The 20,952-nt window shown below is 37.1% G+C and overlaps 1 protein-coding gene across 1 annotated transcript in view; it reads right to left on the bottom strand.

Annotated features, from left to right (window-relative positions):
- Positions 1-1,063: 1,063 nt before the first annotated feature.
- DTHD1 (death domain containing 1) overlaps positions 1,064-20,952 on the bottom strand; it is a 70,333-nt gene continuing 50,444 nt past the window's right edge. Inside the window, 6 exon segments of the mRNA XM_049708911.1 lie at positions 1,064-1,157; positions 1,159-1,432; positions 12,441-12,666; positions 16,270-16,341; positions 16,478-16,607; positions 17,007-17,065. Coding sequence (XP_049564868.1) covers positions 1,064-1,157; positions 1,159-1,432; positions 12,441-12,666; positions 16,270-16,341; positions 16,478-16,607; positions 17,007-17,065 — 855 coding nt within the window.

Genomic DNA, 20,952 nt, shown 5'->3' on the forward strand with positions numbered 1-20,952 from the left:
ATTCCAAGAATATGTGACAAATATTGTACCTTTCTGGAAACATGTAAAACTGATAAAAATCTTGACTGCTGAAAGGTTTCTTGATAGGAACGTGTTTGAAAATTGGAATTCTCTTTTTTAACATATAACCAAATAGATCTCTAAGTCTCTGGTTAATTTAATAGAAGAAAATCCTGCCTTTAAATCTGAGAACCATATACATGTTTAATTTTTCATGTAACTAATGTAAGGCCCACTCATGTCATGCTGTTACAGGAAGCTAAAGTGCTTTAGGGTTTCCAAAGCCTCAAAACATAAACATTAACAGGAATTATCGATGATGGAGGGGCTTAGGTAATTATTGTCTTTTTCTTTTAGTTTTTGTTTTTTTACAGGTGGTTTTTTTAAAAAAATAATGCTCCTATAGGGCTTATGTAGTAAGGTTTCTGTCAAACTGATTTAGTAGCAGGTTGCTTTCCTAAGTCAGTGCAAAAGGCCCTGAGTTCTTTCACTTACGCTCCATGATCTCTGTGCTGCCCCATTTTACTAATAATAACATACGAGGTTTTCCCGATTCTAGGCTAAATCTTATTAATAGTTTGTGGGAGTAAATGGCTGAAGTGTTCTTCTATTTTTAATTTATTTCAACCTTAGATGTTTTCTTAAAGTGATTTGCTATCATCAACATCAGGCGTCTGCAGCCCAATTTATTTTGTACTGTTATCTGTGGGCTCCATGGTATACACATAATGTGAATCAGTTGCTTGGAGTCCTGGGTAACTAGTTTACTTTTATGTAGATGACAATAAAAAAAAAAGGGATTCTGTATACCATACCTTTCCTTTACACTTAAAAAGCAACCCCAGCTATTAAAATACACACAGGGCAAACTCTATTACAAATGCTATTAAGTTTGGCTGCAGAACATGTATCACTGAACCATGAGTGAGAATTCAGACCCACAGATGCTTTTTATTGTCTGATTAGTGCTTCTTCACTTGTCTCAATAACACATCTATCAAAGAGATTCACTTCAAACAACATTACTTGGAAACTGCTAGTAAAATGTTGACAGAAACGGTCTTCAAACCGACTGTGACACTTTTCCTAGGGCAAAAGAAAGAGCAACGGGGCTGAACTCCACCACATCAGACCACTGCTGGGGTTCAGTGAACACTATTTTCCCACTTGAATTTGAGCTCTTCTGCAAGGTCACTCCTGCCGATCTTGCGGAGATGGCGAGCCAGAAGACGAAGTTTGTCCGTGGAATTTGGGAGTGATCTTTTCCAAAAGCAAAGAAGTTCGTGGGTCTGTTCTGTGAGATCATCAGGGTTCTTCAGTTTGATGAGCTGAATGGTGCTGTGGCGAAGGGGGAGGGATGAGAAGAGACACAGGGCGTTTTCTTCTGAGAGCTCGTCTGCCAGCCAGTAGAGCAAGTTGTCCCACAGGGCTTCTGCCAGGCACACGTGGGACACTCAGTGTTAGGACCCTTTCATGGAGGGTGTGCTCATCTAACCCTCCAACTGTTCACAGGAAACTTAATCTCTGGTTTGGCCTCTGAGAAGCAGAAAGATTTGGGACCAGCCAGATGGACAGTTGAGAGTCTTTGAATCCCTGCCCTTTCTGGGGTCTTCTTCTGAGGGAACCACCTATTGCAAAGGGTTAGAAATGCTTCTCAAATTTTAACTTCCCTGAGATCCAGTAGGGCTCATTAAAATGGTGTTTAGGCCCCCACCCCAGATAGTCTAATTAAGTAAAACTAGGATAGGGGCAAATCTTGGCATTTTTAACAAGTTCCCAGATGATGCTGACGCTGAGGTCCTCAACCACACTTTGAGTAGCACTATATTAGAAGACATTTTTAGATTCAAAAACTACTTCCCTTAATTTGTACTAACCTGATGCATAAATTATAGCAGTAGCTAGGCAATCCTCATGCCCCAACCCCCCAACTACACACACACACACACACACACACACACACCCACACACACACACACAAACTCACCAAAATTCAATATCCAAAGAGCAATTCTGTAGAAGGTCCATTTCACCAACATTCCCCCTGGCTTCTGGACTATTTAGAACTACACACATCTCTGAATATATCCTGTAAGTTCAGCATACCCCTTCCCTTACCCTGTGACTCCTGGCTACCACCTAAACTCAAGATTCCAATTTTCTGTTGTTTGGTTGTTATTTATTTTATTGTGTAGCTCAAATCCATCGCTCTCAGGAAACCCCTCAAGCCCTTCTCTCTCCTTGCACACATCAGCCCTAACTTGCATCAGTGATTTTCTCCCACTCATGCAAAACTCTGCTCCAGTTTCCCTGGTTTGGTGTCAGAAAAGAATTCTATGTCTGCCACCTTTTACCCTGTTCTTTCCATCTACCTACTCACATAAATTGCATCTGCTTTTACACTATAAATCATGCCACTTTTCTGTGAAAGCTACTCAGGAAATGGAGCCAACACATCCTTCCCCTCCATTGCCATTTTCAAACCAACATTCTGCTTCCCCCTTGCAGTATATTCATTTTATTGTCCGTGCTACAAGGGTAGGCTTTCCTCTCTCCATCCACATCAACTGTCTCCTGCCATTGGCAGGCAGCAGCAACAGCAACCCTGTTGATAGTCAGTCATACCTCTGAACACATGATTTCTTAATCTTGTCAACATCACTGACCTGTGTGGTGTCTCCGTATTAAAAACTGACTTACATGGCCAATCCTTATGTTTCATCATTAGCTAGAACTATTCCACTTCCATGGCTTCAGCTGCTCAATATTACTGCTCACCACTACCCCCTAAACTTCCACAGCTTCTGTTCCTTTGTTCCTGCTTAATATGTTTCTTGCCCCATCACTAATACAGCAAGTCCTTTGACGCCCGCAGTCATTCCATCATCTCTGCCTCTGTACCCATACTGCCCTAATGATCAGCTGTGTAGGTCAATAATGGTCTTGCATCCACCTTAAAATCTGTTGTCCTCTTTAGCTTTCAATGTTCTCAATTTGTCAATCTCCAATTCTGTCTTACTCACATTGCAGTCAACTACAGGGATGCCCAGGGTTATGAAATGATACTGAATGTGATCAACAAGCTCTAAGCTTTGTACACAGTTTAAGCCTTTAGCAGCTTACAAATCCATTAAAAACTCTGTTTCTTGAATTCAATTTAAAATTTTCCAGAGCAATGACATAATATTTTCCTACCATCCTTAAGCCCCAATCTCACTCTTATTCTGTTTCACTAGGCCAGTGTCAGTCTCTCCTAACTTTCCCCAAAGCCATTTGACCAGAGTTCTCATAACCTCATTTTCATTTCAAAATCACTTTCTTACAGAATCTCACTCCTCCATGTTTTCTGGGTGCCATCCCCACAGTGTTTTTCATCTAATAATTTCCCTTCACACCTGTTCCTTAACCTCCTCATCAGGTTCTTTCCATTCTTCCCACAGGCACTCTCAAGCCTCCCCTTTCCTTGCTTCTGCTGCTGTTTCAAGCTCTCAGGCTATCTCTCCCCATCCTTTTACCATAAAATCTTTTCATGCCTATTGTAAATCTGATGCCTTAAGTCCATCACTACTATCAACTCACTCCTTAAGCCCTTGCTTTAGAGGTTATATAGCCTCTTTTTAAAAAAATTATTTTATTGAAGTATAGTTGATTTACAATGTTGTGTTCATTTCTACTGTACTGCAAAGTGATTAAGATATATATATATATATATATTCTTTTTCATATTCTTTTCCATTATGGTTCATCACAAGATATTGATATCCTCTTTTAAAACTCTATTAAAGCCTTATTTTCCAATCTTTCTAGAGCCCTCCTAAATACTACTTACAGCAACTGATTGTCAGTCTACATTTTCTCCGACTTCCACAGAGCATTTTACTCCTTCCCTTGGGTTCCATGGCCTGCCCTGCTCTTCCTCTTCCCTCTCTTTTCCCTTTGCTGACTGTCTTCCTCCTGATTGTGCTGAATTACTGCTTCCTATCTCAGGCCCTTTCTATTTCTGTCCCCTCCCCTCAGTGAATTCACCAACTGCCTTAATAAAGGGTTCTGCATAATTGCCATAAAGATGCTCACCAAACTTGGAAGAAGAATGGATGAACACAGTGAGAACTTCAACAGAGACAGAAAATATAATAAAATACTAAACATAAGTTATAATTGAACTTAAAAATACACTTAAGGGATTCAACAGCAGACTGGATAAGGTAGAAGAACAAATCACTGACCTGGAACACAAAACAATAGAAAACCAAGACTGAGCAGCAAAATGAAAAAAAAAAAGAAAAAAAAAAAGAAAGAAAAGGAATTTTAAAAAGTAAATATACCTTTAGGAAAACATTAAATGGAATAACTTTCATATTATCAGGGTCCCAGAAAGAGAAGGAAGAGAGAAAGAGCCAGAAGAATTCTTTAAAGAAACAGTGGCTGAAAACGTCCCTAATCTGAGTAAGAAAAGAGACATCAATGTCCAAGAAGCTCAGAGATTTACAAATAAGATGAACCCAAAGAGACATACACCAGAACACATTACAATTAAAATGGTAAAAGTTAAGGATAAAGAGAGAATCCTAAAAGTAGCAAGAGAAAAACAACTTGTTACATGCAAAATAACCCCCCATAAGTCTATCAGCAGAAATTTTACAGGTCTGAAGGGCAAAGGCATGATATATTCAAAGTGCTGAAAAAAAATTTTTTTCCAACCAATAATTCTCTATCCAGCAAGCTTAGCATTCAAAGTTGAAGGAAACATCAATAGTTTCCAGATAAGCAAAAGCTAAAGTCCATCACCAGTAAACCAGCCCTGCAACAAATATTAAAGGGACTTCCTTAAGCTGAAAAGAAATTGCACTAATTAATAGTAAGAAAACATACAAAAGTAAAAATCTCATTGGAAAATGTAAATATATAATGGAGGTAGTGGATCAATCACTTGTAAAGCAAGTATGAAGGGTAAAAGACAAAGGTAGAAAATTAAAATTACAATAATTAGTTAAGGAGTACATAAAATAAAAAGATGTAAAATGTGTCATCAAAAATAGAAAAGGGGGATGGGAAGTAAAAGATAAAGATTTGGAATGTGTTCAGATTTAAGTAGGTACCAACTTAAAACAGGGTACTATTTACATTGGATGTTCTATGTGAGCCTCACAATAACCACAGGAAAAAAAAATAATAGTGAATACACAAAAGAAAATGAGAAAGAAATCTAAACAAAACACTAAAGAAAACTACCAAAACACAAGGGAAGAGAGAAAGATAAGAACAACAACAAAAAAAAAAAACTATAAAAATAGCCAGAAAACAATTAACAAAATGGCAATAAGTACATACCTATCAATAATTACTTTAAATACAAATAGACCTAATGTTCCAATCAAAAGATATAGAGTGGCAGAATGGATTAAAAAAAAAAGACCCATCTATACATTGCCTATGAAAGACTCATTTCAGAAGAAAGGACACACAGACGGAAAATGAAGGAGCAGAAAAAGATATTCCATGCAAATTGAAATGAAAAGAAAGTGGAGTAGCTACAGCCATATCAGACAAAATAGACTTTAAAACAAAGACTGTAATAAAAGACAAAGAAGGGCATTACATAATGATAACAGGATCAATCCAGTAAGAAGATATAACATTTATAAATATATATGTACCCTACAGAGAAGCACCAAAATATATAAAACAAATAATAATGGACTTAAAGTGAGAAATTTAAGCAATACAACAATACTAGGGGATTTTAACACCTCACTTACAACAATGGATAAATCATCCAGATAGAAAATCAATAAGGAAATATTGGACTTAAATGACACATTAGACCAGATGAACTTACTAGATATACACAGAACATTCTATCCAAGAGCAGTGGCATACACATTCTTTTCAAGTGCACATGGAACAATCTCCAGGATAGATCATATGCTAGGCCACAAAACAAGTCTTGATAAATTCAAGAAGACTGAAATATTATCAAAGCATCTTCTCTGACCACAATGGCATAAAGCTGGAAATCAACTACAAGAAAGAAGCTGGAAAACCCACAAAAATGTAAAGATTAAACAACTTGCTACCAAACAAACAATGGATTATTAGGAAATCAAAGAAGAAATAAGACATACTAAAATCTATGGAAAACCACCAGCAAAAGTGGTTCTAAGAGGGAAATTCTTAGAAATGCAGTCCTACTTCCAGAACAAGAAAAATCCCAAATAAACAATTTAACTTTATACCTAAAGGAACTAGTAAAAGAAGAATAAACAAGTAGAAGGAAGGAAATTAGTAGAAGGAAGGAAATAATAAACATCAATGCAGAAAAAAATGAAATAGAGACAAAAAATAGAAACAATCAATGAAACTAAGAGCTGTTTTTTGAAAGATAAACAAAATGAACACATCTTTAACTAGACTAACCAAGAAAAAAAGAGAGAGCACTCAAATAAGTGAATTCAGTAATGAAAGATAAGTTACAACTGATACCACAGTAATAAAACAGATCACAAGAGACTATTCTAAACAAATATATGACCAAAAATGGGCAATCTGGAAGAAATGGATAAATTCCTAGAAACATGCAATCTCTCAGGGATGAATTATGAAGAAATAAATCTCAATAGACAAATTACAAGCAAGGAGATTGAAGCAATAATCAAAAAGTTCCCAACGAACAAAAGTCCAGGACCAGATGGCTGCACAGATGAATTCTACCAAATATTCAAGAAGATTTAATACCTATCCTTCTCAAGCTCTATCAAAAAATTGAAGAGTTGGGAACACTCCCAAACTTGTTTTACAAAGCCAGCATTACTCTGATATCAAAACCAGTCAAGGACACCACACTCACACACACACACACACACACACACACACACACACACACACACACAAAATCCAGACCAAATCCCTTGATGAATGTAGATGCAAAAATCCTCAACAAAATATTATCAAACTGAATCCAACAATTTATTAAAATAATCATATACCACAACCAAGTGGGATTTATTCCAGGAATGCAAGGATGATTCAATGAATTCATAGCCACAAATTAATTAATGTGAAGAATCACATTAACAAATGAAGGATAGAAATCATTTGATCATTTCAATAGATGTGGAAAAAGCATTTGACAAAATTCAGCATCCCTTTATGATAAAAAAAAATCTTAACAAAGTAGGTATTGAGGTAACATACCTCAACATAATAAAAGCCATATATAACAAACCCACAGCTAACATCATACTCACTGGTGAAAAGTTGAAAGCTTTTCCTTGAAGAACAGGAATAATACAAGAATGCTCATGATTACCACTGTTATTCAACATATTATTGTAGTCCTAACCATAGCAATTAGGCAAGAAAAAGAAATAAAAGACATCCAAACCAAAAAAGGAAGAACTAAAACTATCATATTTGAAGATGATATGATGCTATATATAGAAAACCCAAAAGATTCCACCAAAAAACCATGAGAACTAATAAATGAATTCAGAAAAGTTGCAGAATACTAAATCAATATACAGAAATGTGTGGCATTTCTGTACATTAATAACAAACTATCAGAAAGAGAAATTAGAAAAAAAAATCCTGTTTACAATTGCATCAAAAAGAATAAAATATCTAGGGATAAATTTAACCAAGGTGAAAGACCTGTATATTGAAAACTATTAAACACTGATGAAAGAAATTGAAGACACAAACAAAGGGAAAGATATTCCATGTCCATGGATTGGAACAATTAATATTATTAAAATGTCCATACAATTCAAAGCAATATACAGATTCAGTGCAATCTCTATCAAAATTCCAATGGCACATTTTACAGAACTGGAACAAATAATACCAAAAACTGTATGGAACCTCAGAAGATTTCAAATAGCCAAAACAATCTTGAAAAAAAAGAGCAAAGCTGGAGGTGTCATGCTCCCTGATTTCAAACTATACTACAAAGCTAATCAAAAGAGTATAGTATGGCCATAAAAACAGACACACAGATAAATGAAACAGAATTGAGAGCCTAGAAATAAACCCACATAAATATGGACAATTAATTTATGACAAAGGAGCAAAGAACATACAATGGTGAAAGGATAGTGTATTCAATAAATGGTGTTGATAAAACTGGACAGCCACATGCAAAAAAAAACAAGAAAGAAAGAAACTAGACCACTATCTTACATCATACACAAAATTGAGCTAAAAATAGATTAAAGACTTGAATGTAAGACCTGAAACCATAATAATCCTAGAGAAAAACATAGGCAGTAACCTCCCTGACATCATTCTTATTTATGTTTTTGTGGCTCTGACCCAAAGACAAAGGAAACAAAAGAAAAAATAAACAAATGGGACTATATAAACTAAAAAACTTCTGCAACGTGAAGGAAAGCATCATCAAAATGAAAAGGCAACCTACTGAATTGGAGAAGATATTTGCAAATCATATATCTAATAAGGTGTTAATATCTAACATACATTTAAAAAACTCATACAACTCAATAACAAGCAAACAAATGATTTAAAAAATGGGCAGAGAATCTGAACAGACAGTTTTACAAAGACAGAGATGGCTAACAGGTACATGAAAAGATGTTCAACATTTTTAGGGAAATGCAAATCAAAATGACAATGAGATATTACCTCACACCCATCAGAATGGCTATTATTGAAAAGAGAAGAAATAACAAATGTTAGAGAGGATACAGAGAAAAGAGAACCCTAATTGTTATGGGACTGTAAATTGGTGCAGCCATTATGGAAAACAGTATGGAGGTTCCTCAGAAAATTAAGAATAGAACTACCATATTTCCACTTCTTGATATTTATCCAAAGAACACAAAAACACTAAATTGAAAAGATGGATGCACCCCTATGTTTATTGCAGCATAGAAACAGCAAAAGTGTCTATTGATGGATGAATGGATAAAAAAGGTGTGGTATATATATATACACAATTAAATATTACTCAGCCATAAAAAAGAATGAAATCCTGCCATTTGTGACAACATGGATGGACCTTGAAGGTATTACGCTAAGTGAAATAATTCAGGCAGAGAAAGACAAACACCACATGATTTCATTCATATGTCTAATCTCAAAAAACAAAACAAAGGAACAAATAAAATAAACCCAAAACAAACTCATAGATACAGATATCAGAATTTTGGTTTCCATAGAAGAAGGGGGTTGGAGGGTTAGTGAAATGGGTGAACAGGGTAAACTGTATGGTGATGGATGGTAACAAGACTTGTAGTGGTGATCACTGTGTAGTGTATACACATGTTGAATTATAATGCTGTACACCTGAAATTTATATAATTTTTAAAAAACTTACATTAAGAAGTTTTAATGGGAGGAGGTTAAGAATCAACATAAGAACAATGTAAATTTAAGTATATTGATACTGTAGCACTGTAAAATAAGTGAATAGAATTTTTGAGATATGAACTATGTACTTAATCCTCTCAAAAAATTGAGAAATGCCAATTTAAATAGTGCAGCAGATTCTATCATTCCCATCAACAGGTATATGACCTGAACTGAGTCTAGGACAAGAGGTGCACATTGGATTTTTTCTTTTCTTTGTGTAAACAGTTTACCCCCTCAGTCATTCTTTCTTTGCAGATGTCTCATAGCACCTTGAGGCACTGAGAGTGATTCTAGTGTTTATGTATTTTTTCACATACGTGAAAATTCAAGCCACATTCTTTATCTGGTGCCCAACCACAGAAGCAGTGGATTGTGGATGCACAGGAAATCTTGGGCTCTTTTACACTTCCAGGCACTGTGCTGGTCTCCCATATAGCCTCATTATTCAGGGATTTTCAGTGCCCCCTTCCTATTCCTTCCCTTCCCTTTTCTTTTTTTCTTCCCCCATGGTTTTTTTCTGTGCACTATTTTTGCCTTGCATACCACCTTTTAAATTTCACTGATACTCAGGGTCAGCTCCAAGCCAAACAGGGAAGCCTCTGTTTGTCCTGGAGTGTCCCCTCCCACAGATTGTGTATCTACATGTGTTTCCTTGGATGCCTTCATTGGCAGGACTGGCTTTAACTTTTCCCTACTTTCCTCTCTTCCCTTCTTCCAATCAAAAAGTGCTATTCTGTTGCATCTTCTCAGGATCTACCATTTGCTAAAGGAATTTTTATTATTCCTCTCAGGTAACCTGATTTTATGTTAATATTGTATATTTTATTTTGCTTAATGCAGTTTCTAAAATGTCACTGTCAACGTGTTACTGCTCAGGAAGATTGTCTGGCAAATTTAAACCTGGCTCTCAAGTTCTCAGTAATATACATATACCTTGTAAAAGGGTGTAGTGGGGCTTATGTGGCAGTTTTTCTTTCACTATAAGTCTTTCAAGGGCATCAGTATAAAAGTATAAATAACTCGGATATGTACAGATATGTCTTATTTATGCTGCAAAGCACAACAGAGATCTCATTGACTTAGAAGTGTTTTTAAAAGATTGGAACCAAAGACAGCCACTCACACCTGGAAGGGGTATGTGTCTTGAAGTTTACAGGTCACTGTTTTTTAAGACTCCTTCAATTACTGACTATTCTTTCCATCCTTCTTAAGTACAACCCTGTTATTGAATTCTTAAAACTAAGCAAACCATTTTTTAGTTCAGATCATACATGTACCACCTTGATCTTTTGTGTGCAACCCAATAAATTGGACTTGGGCACAACCTTTATTTTACCCAACATTGTTTTCCATGGCACATCTTAAAGTTTCCTTTCATTGTATCTTTACACCACTCCAAGAACCAGCCATGATCAGTCTTGGCTGTACTTGTTAGACTGCCATCTCTTTGAGGGCCAATAAGGTATCTTGTTCGTATATTAATTCTTCACCATGCTTTACATGGTATTGACATATACACATAGGATAGTAAAAACTGTTTATATGATACCTTCTCTTGACTTGAATGATCTCCTCCTTCAAATCCTACCATATTTACAAAGCCATTGGTCAAATTCCACCTCTTTTATCAACTACACTAGTCCCTGGTTTCTTATTTGTGAATTTATGCACTGCCACTCAATTTATCTCTTAACTTAATGTTGTCTTGTGTTGTCATCAATGCCATTCATATATCCTTATTCGCATATGTTTGTTTTCCCTCCCCAATTAGACTTTCAGTAATTTTTATATCCTTTTATTTTCAATCAAATAAATAATTTTATTAACATCATAATTTTTTTTCCTCATCATAAAGTTTTGATCTCAAATAACTGTCAGGTCTGCTACTCAAATGAATTTATAGCTGGACAATTTATGGAACCCTGAAGATACCTGTTCCCAGTCCAGGTTAGTGTCCATTGCAGATAGTTCTCACTTTCCTTCTCCAGCCCCTCAAGGGCCTTTGCAATATCTCTTTCATTTTATGCCCAGAATCCCCTGAAATGTATCAGAGTATAACATCAACTTGTACAGAATACCAAGATCTCATCTCCTATTCTAGTTTCCTTGTCAAAAAAGCTAAGTTAGGCTATCCAAACAAACTGGCCAGACAGATTATATCAGATAGTGTGTCACACAAAATATAAATTTTCAACAAAATACATCTTTCCTTCTTTGGTCTCACACAGAAACTAAAGTCCCAAAATACAGACAATACCATCCTCCACCCCTTCTTCTGATTCATCAATCTTAGCCAAGTCAGCCCCATTCACACTCCCAGTAGGAGTCTGGTCCCCTGTTCAGCTTCTTTAGCAGTTGCTGCATGAAATCATCTTCTAATAATAATGCAGCTCCTTTGGCACCTCCAGAGCTAGAGAACTCCATCTGTGAGTCTCATGAGCCACACACACAGACCCAACATTCCAGGGAGCTATCTGGTCGCACAAGAAAGAGCAAAGTACCTCAAAATTTAGAAATAACCCAAAGCCCAGGAACAAATGTGATTACAAGATTCCTTACAAGAAGCTTGCAGCTTCTCTTACCACTGCAAGAGGCTTAGGCACTAATTCTCATATGTAAGGGCATTTCCCAAATAAAAGTTACTTCCCCAAACAAAAATTTTTGACACTTACAACTCATATTGAGGTCATTAACCACAGACCATAGCAGAACCTTAGTGTAAGTGAGGACAGTGTGTAAACAGAGAGAAAAAGAGAAAAAAGACTCTCTTGCTTCAGCTTCTTTAGGTTGTCAGCCAATCTCCATTGCTTGACCAGAATCCATTACCTATAAACGGCTGACCCTCTTTCAAGACAATTGCTTTTCTTTATCCACTGGACTAGGTCAGCCAACATCTATCTCTGCTATCTTTGCAGTTTCCTTCGCCTTCTCCTCCACCTTTTCACACCTTTCGGTCAATCTGCCCTCAATTTCATCATCTGGATTCTGAAGATGACTCAGAGTGCTTTTCTCCAAGGCTTCCACCTGGGTTTTTATTTGGATGAATATATGGTCCATCTCTTACAACTTGCTCCTATTCTGCCTATATGCTCTCCTGTGCACTCCGGTGCAAGACACAGTAGTCTCCTGCATCTTGCTGATGACTGGAAACAGGAACTGCTCAAAATATTCCTCAGACCCCAGCACTTTCACTTTCCCTGGTTCCACCAGTTCCACGATGTCCAAGAGCTGCATTTCCCCTGCTACTTTAGAATCACAGTGTGGACCTGAGCACAGAGCAGTGGACAAGCAGTTGACCTAGAGGTCAACCAGAGCTCTGAGTGTCATGGCCCCTTTCACCACAATGCTGTGCCTCTACTGAAACAAAGCTCCTTTCCAAGGTGCCACATCAGCAAACATTCATGTCCCTGTAAATGCTCTGCTTGACCAGAAAGACAGTGTATCCAGTCAGCCAGTTTTCAAAGGCCAAGCCAGCTCTGGGCCTTCTCACCCCCAACAAGAGTGACTATGTGACCCCAGCCAATCAGATATTTTCTATTTGTCTCATCCTTGTTCTTTTTCTTTATCTTATGAAAGTTTCTTGACTTCCGCCCCATTTTGTAGTTCTCTGAAAGGAGACTGTCCACTTCATGAAGTCTTAAATAAAGTTTATTTGTATGATGTAAATTGTCTTCTTTAATCATTTTAGCACCTCTTACAGTCATGCCACTGGTAGAACCTATTGTATCATTTTCTGTGTTTTCTTTTATATCAGCACTTCTATTTACCACAGGGTTACCACACCATACCCTCAATCAATTCCTGATAACTTCAAGGACTCTCTGTGGACAATTATGAAGATTATTATCACCACAAGTTTAAAGTCTGTAGTTTCAGCTGGGCACCAGGGCTGCTCAGCAATATTTTTATGTATCACTGGAGATTTCTTCCACCATTCCCTACAGAAGGCATTGCAACTCTTTACTACTCTTTTCAAGATCTCTACCTCACCCTTGGCTACCACTCCCACCAAGGAGTTTGGTCTTCTACTCACTGAGAAAATAAGGCAGTATTCTCAAAGCTTAGTATTCATAAAAATGAATCTTGAGAAAAAGGCAAAAAAGTAAGCCCACGCTTTGATAGAATTGGTCTCAGATAAGGCCACATTTATAACACAGGTGTTTCCGATAGCGAAGTATGGTAGATCCACTTAGAAAAGCACAATCAAGTAGGAATTACATCAATTATCAACTTGCATTCCAAAGGTATCCCAGCAAATGCATGGAAGAATGAAAGAAATATATTTATCCAAGAAGTTATGAAGATTTTCAATATCATGTCAGGACCAAAGTGAAATTCTGATTTCACTTTAGTCCTGATGCTATAGAGATACAGTAATAAAAATAATTTCTGATTTATAAATTGCCCCATAGGTGTCATACAGATGACCTAGTTCTGGTGCATTCCTCCTCACGCAGGAACTCCAACTCTGGCAAAGTCCTCTCCAGGTATTTCTGGCAGTCCTATGGGCTTTACTCTCTTGGTATCCACACGTTCTACCAGGTACACCACAATGCTCACCCAGGAAATGCAGCCATCCATGCTCTTTTTGTGGGCACAACAGTTTCCTTCCTGTGTCTATCATGGAGTCTATCATGTGCACTACCACGTAGTGCACCATGTTGGTTTCTACCCATACCACACTTTTGCTCCCAAGGTAGCACATAAGCACAGTTGTTCCACATCAGCGGTCACCACAGGTTTGTTCTGCTGCAGTCCCAGCACCGTTCTGCTGGATCCTTCCAGTAGTGATACCGTTCTGACCTACTCTATATGGAGCCCATGATCTCTCCTACTTTTCTCCCAAGCAAAGCAATTCTCCATTAGTGGCCACCCTAAGCCCTCTTGGTATGTAAGTTGTATCGTAAAGTGTGATAGAATGAAGGAAGTTTTTTTGTTTGGTTTTTTTTTTTTTTTAGTAAATTTATTTATTTATTTTTGGCTGCATTGAGTCTTCGTTGCTGTGTGCGGGCTTTTCTCTGTTTACCTTGAGCAGGGGCTACTTTTAGTTGCGGTGTGCGGGCTTCACATTGTGGTGACTTCTCTTGTTGTGGAGCACAGGCTCTAGGTATGTGGTCTTCAGTAGTTGTGGAACACAGGCTCAGTAGTTGTGGCTCACAGGCTCTAGAGTGCAGGCTTGGTAGCTGTGGCACATGGGCTTAGTTGCTCCATGGCATGTGGAATCTTCCTGGACCAGGGCTCAAACCCATGTCCCCCGCGTTGGCAGGCAGATTCTTAACCACTGCACCACTAGGGCAGTGGTTTCCCATTCTGCGCTTCATAATATGTGTGATATCATTGTTTCCCAATGGATAGTGGGAAACAATGATATTCTTGACACCTAGAGCAATATCCTACCTCTTTTTTTCTTTTACTGAAGTATAGTTGATTTACAATATGGTGTTAATTTCAGGTGTACAGCACCGTTATTCAGTTTTATATATATATATATATATATATATAGAGAGAGAGAGAGAGAGAGAGAGAGAGAGAGAGAGAGAGAGAGAGAGAGAGAGAGGAGTTCCCTGTGCTATACAATAGGTCCTTGTTGTTAATATATTTTATATGTAGTAATGTGTATATGTTAATCCCAACCTCCTAATTTATCCCTCCCCCCACCTTTCCCTTTGGTAACTATAAGTTTGTTTTTTATGTTTGTGGGTCTATTTCTGTTTTATAAAATAAGTTCATTTGTATTTTTTTTAATTCCACATATAAGCGATATCATATGATATTTGTCTTTCTCTGTCTGGCTTACTTCACTTAGTATGATAATCTCTAGGGCCATTCATGTTGCTGCAAATGGCATTATTTCATTCTTTTTTATGGCTAAGTAATATTCCATTTGGGCATATATTTGTAGAAAATTATAATTTAAAAAGATACATGCACCCCAATGTTCATTGCAGCACTATTTACAATAGCCAAGACATGCAAGCAACCTAAATGTCCATCAACAGATCAATGGCAATATCCTATTTTAAATTGTAACTTGGGTGGTCACTAATTTCAGGGGTACCTGCAAGAATATACTATTGCTATTTGATGGATATAGAAATAACAAGTGGTAGAGTTTTCTTCTTTAATTTCTACCTGCCTACTGGCTCTTGGAGTCTCTACTGAAGAACCAGTTTTTGTGTAAGGTAACATGCTAAGAACTTTCTGATACTTGAAGCACCACCTAACATGGATGCTTCCCAACCTTACAGCTAAATGTCATTGTAACACATCCAACAACAAAAAAATGTGATGCTGGCATTAGCATTTTTATCATCTGCCCTAAGGCACTTATCCGTGAAGAGATTTTCACAGGTGATTACTCTAATATCGTGTGGCAACAACTCTTCCATACAGCCTTAACCCCCATACTCCTCCCACCTCCACGCACTTATTGTAGGTTTTTCTGATAAATAGGTCATTTATTTTGTAGTTAGAAGATATAGAAGTGAGAGTGGTATGAATAATAAACCAAGGGAATGTGCATAATTAGTATATTTCCATGTATCTTTACCACAGATTTTACCAGACTTCACAATACCATAGCCAACCAAGTATCAGTTTTCACTGCTTACTCTGCTCTGTGTTTATTTCATAGAGAGACCTCTTCAACTAAGTAATAGTTGACATTTGCTTGAGTTCATTTATTGAGTCATAATAATAAATTGTAGAGTCTCAAATTTATAATGTATGACTCCTATAAGATTCTTAGTGGTTTTACATTGTAAATACATTAGAATATTGATCAAAGAAGTAATCTGATACAAAAGATTAATGTCAGCATAAAAACTCTGTGCTTCAGTTATGGGTCCAACATAATACAAATCAAATAAGAACTTATATCAGTGTTGGGTGAGGACATACTGGCATGAAGAAGTGGGCTAGACTTTCGGTTTCCAGACTAACATGTGAGAGGTTAAAAGTTGCCACTCTGTCCTAAAGAGTAAAAAAGCAGAACAAACTGAAAAATCAACAACTCTCTTTAAATCTGTCAGAGAAGTAAGGTCACAGGGCAAACCTCTGTGCCAAATTCGAAGAGACTGACAGGCAGATACAGAGAATCCCAACTTACCAGAGCGGAAACCCACAAGCACAAACCACCATGGGAGCTAGGGCCAGGGTAAGGAAACCTGAACCAAAATTGATAAATTGCTAGAGGCTCAGTACGGATAAGTCCAAGAGTTGTAAACTCCAGGGGGACCCTGTCATGGGGGGGAGTTTCCACACTTTTGTGAATTTTACCTCCAGGAGTTCAATCGGGTTCTCATAGTGAACACCTGAAAAAAATCCCGTTGTGCTTCCTGCAGGGAGAGGGGAGAGGAAGCATTCTGAAATATCCCCAAACACTCTGTTCTGAGCCAGGCCTGCCCTCTGAAGAAGCTATTTAACCAAAGCCTAACCTTTTGGTGTTTTATCAGAGCCTAACTGACCTGGGGAAGGGAAATACCCAACTTCAGGCCCCTCTAGCCATCCTGTCCCTCCAAAGCTGGGGGTGGGGAGGAGACTGAGACTGAGAATCAGGGAGACTGAAGTTCACAGGCTCACTGAAGACTGAGACCTAGTTACAGGCCTATAGAACACTTCCCTGCCTTCACACTTACCACCACATCACAGAAGGGCTATTTACAGCAGTTTCTTTTACCCGGTACATCACATTCAGCTATCAAGAAAAACAATTACAAGACATACCAAATGGCAAAAAACACAGTTTGAAGAGACAGAGCAAGTATCAAAACCAGTCTCAGATATAGCAAGGATGTTAGAATTATCAGATAAGAATTTTTTAAAACTATCATTAATATGCTAAGAGCTCTAGTGGAAAAAGTGGACAGCATACAAGAACAGGTGTGCAATGTAAGCAGAGAGATGGAAATTCTAAGAAAGAACCAAAGAGATATAGTAGAGATCAAAAGCACTGTAAGAGACATGAAGACTGTCTTTAAAAGGATTATTAGTACATGTACATAGCTGAGGAAAGAATTTGAGCTTGAGGATATCTCAACAGAAACCCCAAAACTGAAAAGCAAAGAGAAAAACACAACATACAAAAACTGTGAAACAACTATGAAAACATATGGATAATAGGAATTCCAGAAGAAGAGAAAGAAACGGAAGTATTTGAAGCAATAATGAGTGAGGGTTTCCCCCAAATTAATGTCAGACACCAAACCACAGAGCCAAGAAGCTCAGAGAATACCAGGCAGGGTGGATGCCAACAAATGAGCTAAATGTGTAACTGTATTATTTCATTCCAAACCCTTAACAGTAGTCTGAAGAATTGTCATCCCCATTTCACAGATGTAACTTCTTCAAGGTAACATGGAACTAATCCTGAAATCCAGGTCTGTCTAAAGCCCTGACTTAAATCATAAATATTATTGCCTCCAGATAATGATATCAGCTGCTATTTTAACTACTTACCATGTACCAGTAATTATTCTAATAACTGAAGATATATAATCTTGGTAGAGTCTAGTACATCTATAACCTTGTGAGGTAGTTGTTATACCTACTTTACAACTGAGGAAACTGAAGTTTATTTTTTTAAATTGAAGTATAGTTGATTTACAATGTTGTGTTAATTTCTGCTGTACAGCCAAGTGACTCAGTTATACATATATATATATATATATATATATAAATATATACATTCTTTTTTCATATTTTTTTCCATTATGGTTTATCATAGAATGTTAAATATAGTTCCCAGTGCTATATAGTAGGATCTTGTTGTTTATCCATTCTATATATAATAGTTTTCACCTGCTAATCCCAAACTCCCAATCCAACCCTCTCCCAACCCCATCCCCCTTGGCAACCACTGGTCTGTTCTCTATGTCCATAAGTCTGGTTCTGTTTTGTGTCATATTTTTGGTTCCACATATAAGTGATATCATATGGTATTTGTCTTTCTCTCTCTGAGTTACTTCACTTAGTATGATCACCTTTAGTTGCATCCATGTTGCTGCAAATGGCATTATTTCAATCTTTTTTATGGCTGAGTAGTATTCCAGTGTATACATGTACCATATCTACTTTATGCATTCATCTGTCGATGAACATTTAGATTGTTTCCATGTCTTTGCTATCGTGAATAGTGCTGCTATGAACAAAAGAGTGCATGTATCTTTTTGAATTATAGTTTTGTCTGGTTATATGCCCAGGAGTGGGATTGCTGGATCATATGGTAATTCTATTTTTAGTTTTCTGAGGAACCTCCATACTGTTTTTCATAGCGGCTGCACCAACTTACACTACCACCAACAGTGTAGGAAATTTCCCTAGAAAACTGAGGTTTAGAGAGATAAAATAGTTTGACTAAAAACATACACACTAAGTGGCAGATATAATATTTAAGCTAACATTTATAAGACTATGGATCCTTTATTTATAACCTATAAGTTAAAACATACATAAAGTGAAGGATGTGAGGTAAGTCTTTCCCTAGGCCATTCTAGTACCTCTTGCATTATGCTCACCATTCACAAATATCATCATCACTGCTCTGGACTTAGAAGCAGTATTAGATGGAGGGAAAGAGCTCAACTCCTAATCACATTACCTTTAACCTTGTGATTTTATAGGTTTGTGCCTTGCTTGCCTCATTCATAAAATGGCCGTGATAATAGTATCTGCTTCATAGTGCCATTAAAGGAAACCTTTAGCCATATCATGTAACTTAGAGCAGGGCACCATAGGTAATAAGTACTCAAAATAATAGCTGCTATTACTTAACATTTTTCTTTAGAATTACTTTTTTACCTACACAGCTATATTTTTAAAAGAAACCATATTTCAGTCATAGGCGGAAATACTATATAACATGTATAAACACACGGAAACCTTAAAAACACAGTTAAAGCAAAACTCTATTATATTCTCTTGCCAGTCAAGATCTCTGAGCCTGAGAGTTGTTCCCTGTTTGTTAACAGGGAAGTTTTGCAAGTGTTAGAGAGAGATAAAAACATGCAAAAACCAATCTGAGATCTACTCAGAAGATCATGGATTAAAAAGGATTAAAAATGAAATAACTGCCTTACATGTGAATCTATTTTATTCAAAGCTGGTATGTTATTGTCCTAAAAAAAAAAATCACTTACAATTCCAAAATTTAGGAAAAACATGACTGAGCATTGACTTTTATTTGCCAGGAATCATATCTTTTACTCTCTTTTACTGTAAACATGCATGGAAAGTATTTGTGTTCTTTTAAAACCATAGAGAACATTTTGAGGGCATCTGAGTGATAGATCATCAAAAAAAGCAAGGAATGTGAACTCACAACCTAAGCCAGAGAAAGCTGGAGCCTTCATCATGTTAAAGGGATGGCCATTATCTCTGCTCTGAAAATGAGGAGCTATGAGCTGATGTCACTATGTGGAAAGAACAGAGGAACTTATTGGGCTGTTTAGAAGTGACTATGCATTTAGAACCAAGATGATAGAGATCTGCCTCAATAGCTAAAAATTCCAGATAACAAAGGAAGCCACCATCTGAGGATATGTTGCTCTATTAGTTTCATCAAAAGGTACAAGCACTCTGGCTCTCTGGAAGATCTAGATTTGTCAAACACACTGAAGGGGGACAAACGATATGTGAGGCTATATGACATAGTGACAAAAGTGGCAGACATAAGGAAACAAAAGACCCAGCTTGCACAAGGAATGGGGGAAGTGGAAAAGCATGAGAGAAGAATGACTTTGAATACTGGGTCCTCACACAGCCTCTGTCCCTGTGAGGTTATACAAGTCGAGGCAAACCATCTAAATGCTCTTGCGAAAGTCTCAGACTGGTGAAACAAAGATGATGGTTCCTACCTCTGAAGTACGCTACGAGGCTAGATTAAGATGATGTCTGTAAAGGACGCCACCTACACTGAGAATTCAGCAAGTGGTGGAGGAGACCCACAAACCAAATGCAATGTGTGGACAATTTTTAGATGTTGTTTTTGAACAAATTAACTGTAAAAAGAGAAAAGTAAATCAGTAGGTGAATATAGGGCTGGGTAGTAGACGCTATTAAGTAATAACTACTAATTTTATTGGGTTTTGCAATGGTTTTGTGGTTGTTTGTTTGTTTTAAAAGTCCTTACCTTTTAAAGAAACTTATAGAATTATTTACAAATAAAGTTATAGAATAGCTGTGATTTGCTTTAAAATACTCAAACAAACAAAAAACCCTATTAGATGAAACAAGAATGGCAGAAAATGATGAGTGATGGGTCCACATAGGTTCATTGTATAGTTCCTCTATTTTTGTGTGCCTCTGAAAATTTACACACACACACACACACACACACACACACACACACACCTTTTAAAATAAATATATAGAGATTAAAAGACACCAGCATCAGTTAATAAATATCCTGTTATTGTTTTCATCACAGACATTATTTTAACTACACACTCAGTGCAGACTTCCTGTAGGTTTGGTCCACACAATAAAAGGAAGGGCTTCTACATAGAAAGATCTAAAGACCAGAATAAGCCCATGGAGAAGCAAGACTACTGTGGAAAAAAAGTAAAAACTGAGTTTAGAGCAAGA

Source organism: Orcinus orca, chromosome 4, assembly GCF_937001465.1.
Source record: "Orcinus orca chromosome 4, mOrcOrc1.1, whole genome shotgun sequence".
Taxonomy (NCBI): domain Eukaryota; kingdom Metazoa; phylum Chordata; class Mammalia; order Artiodactyla; family Delphinidae; genus Orcinus; species Orcinus orca.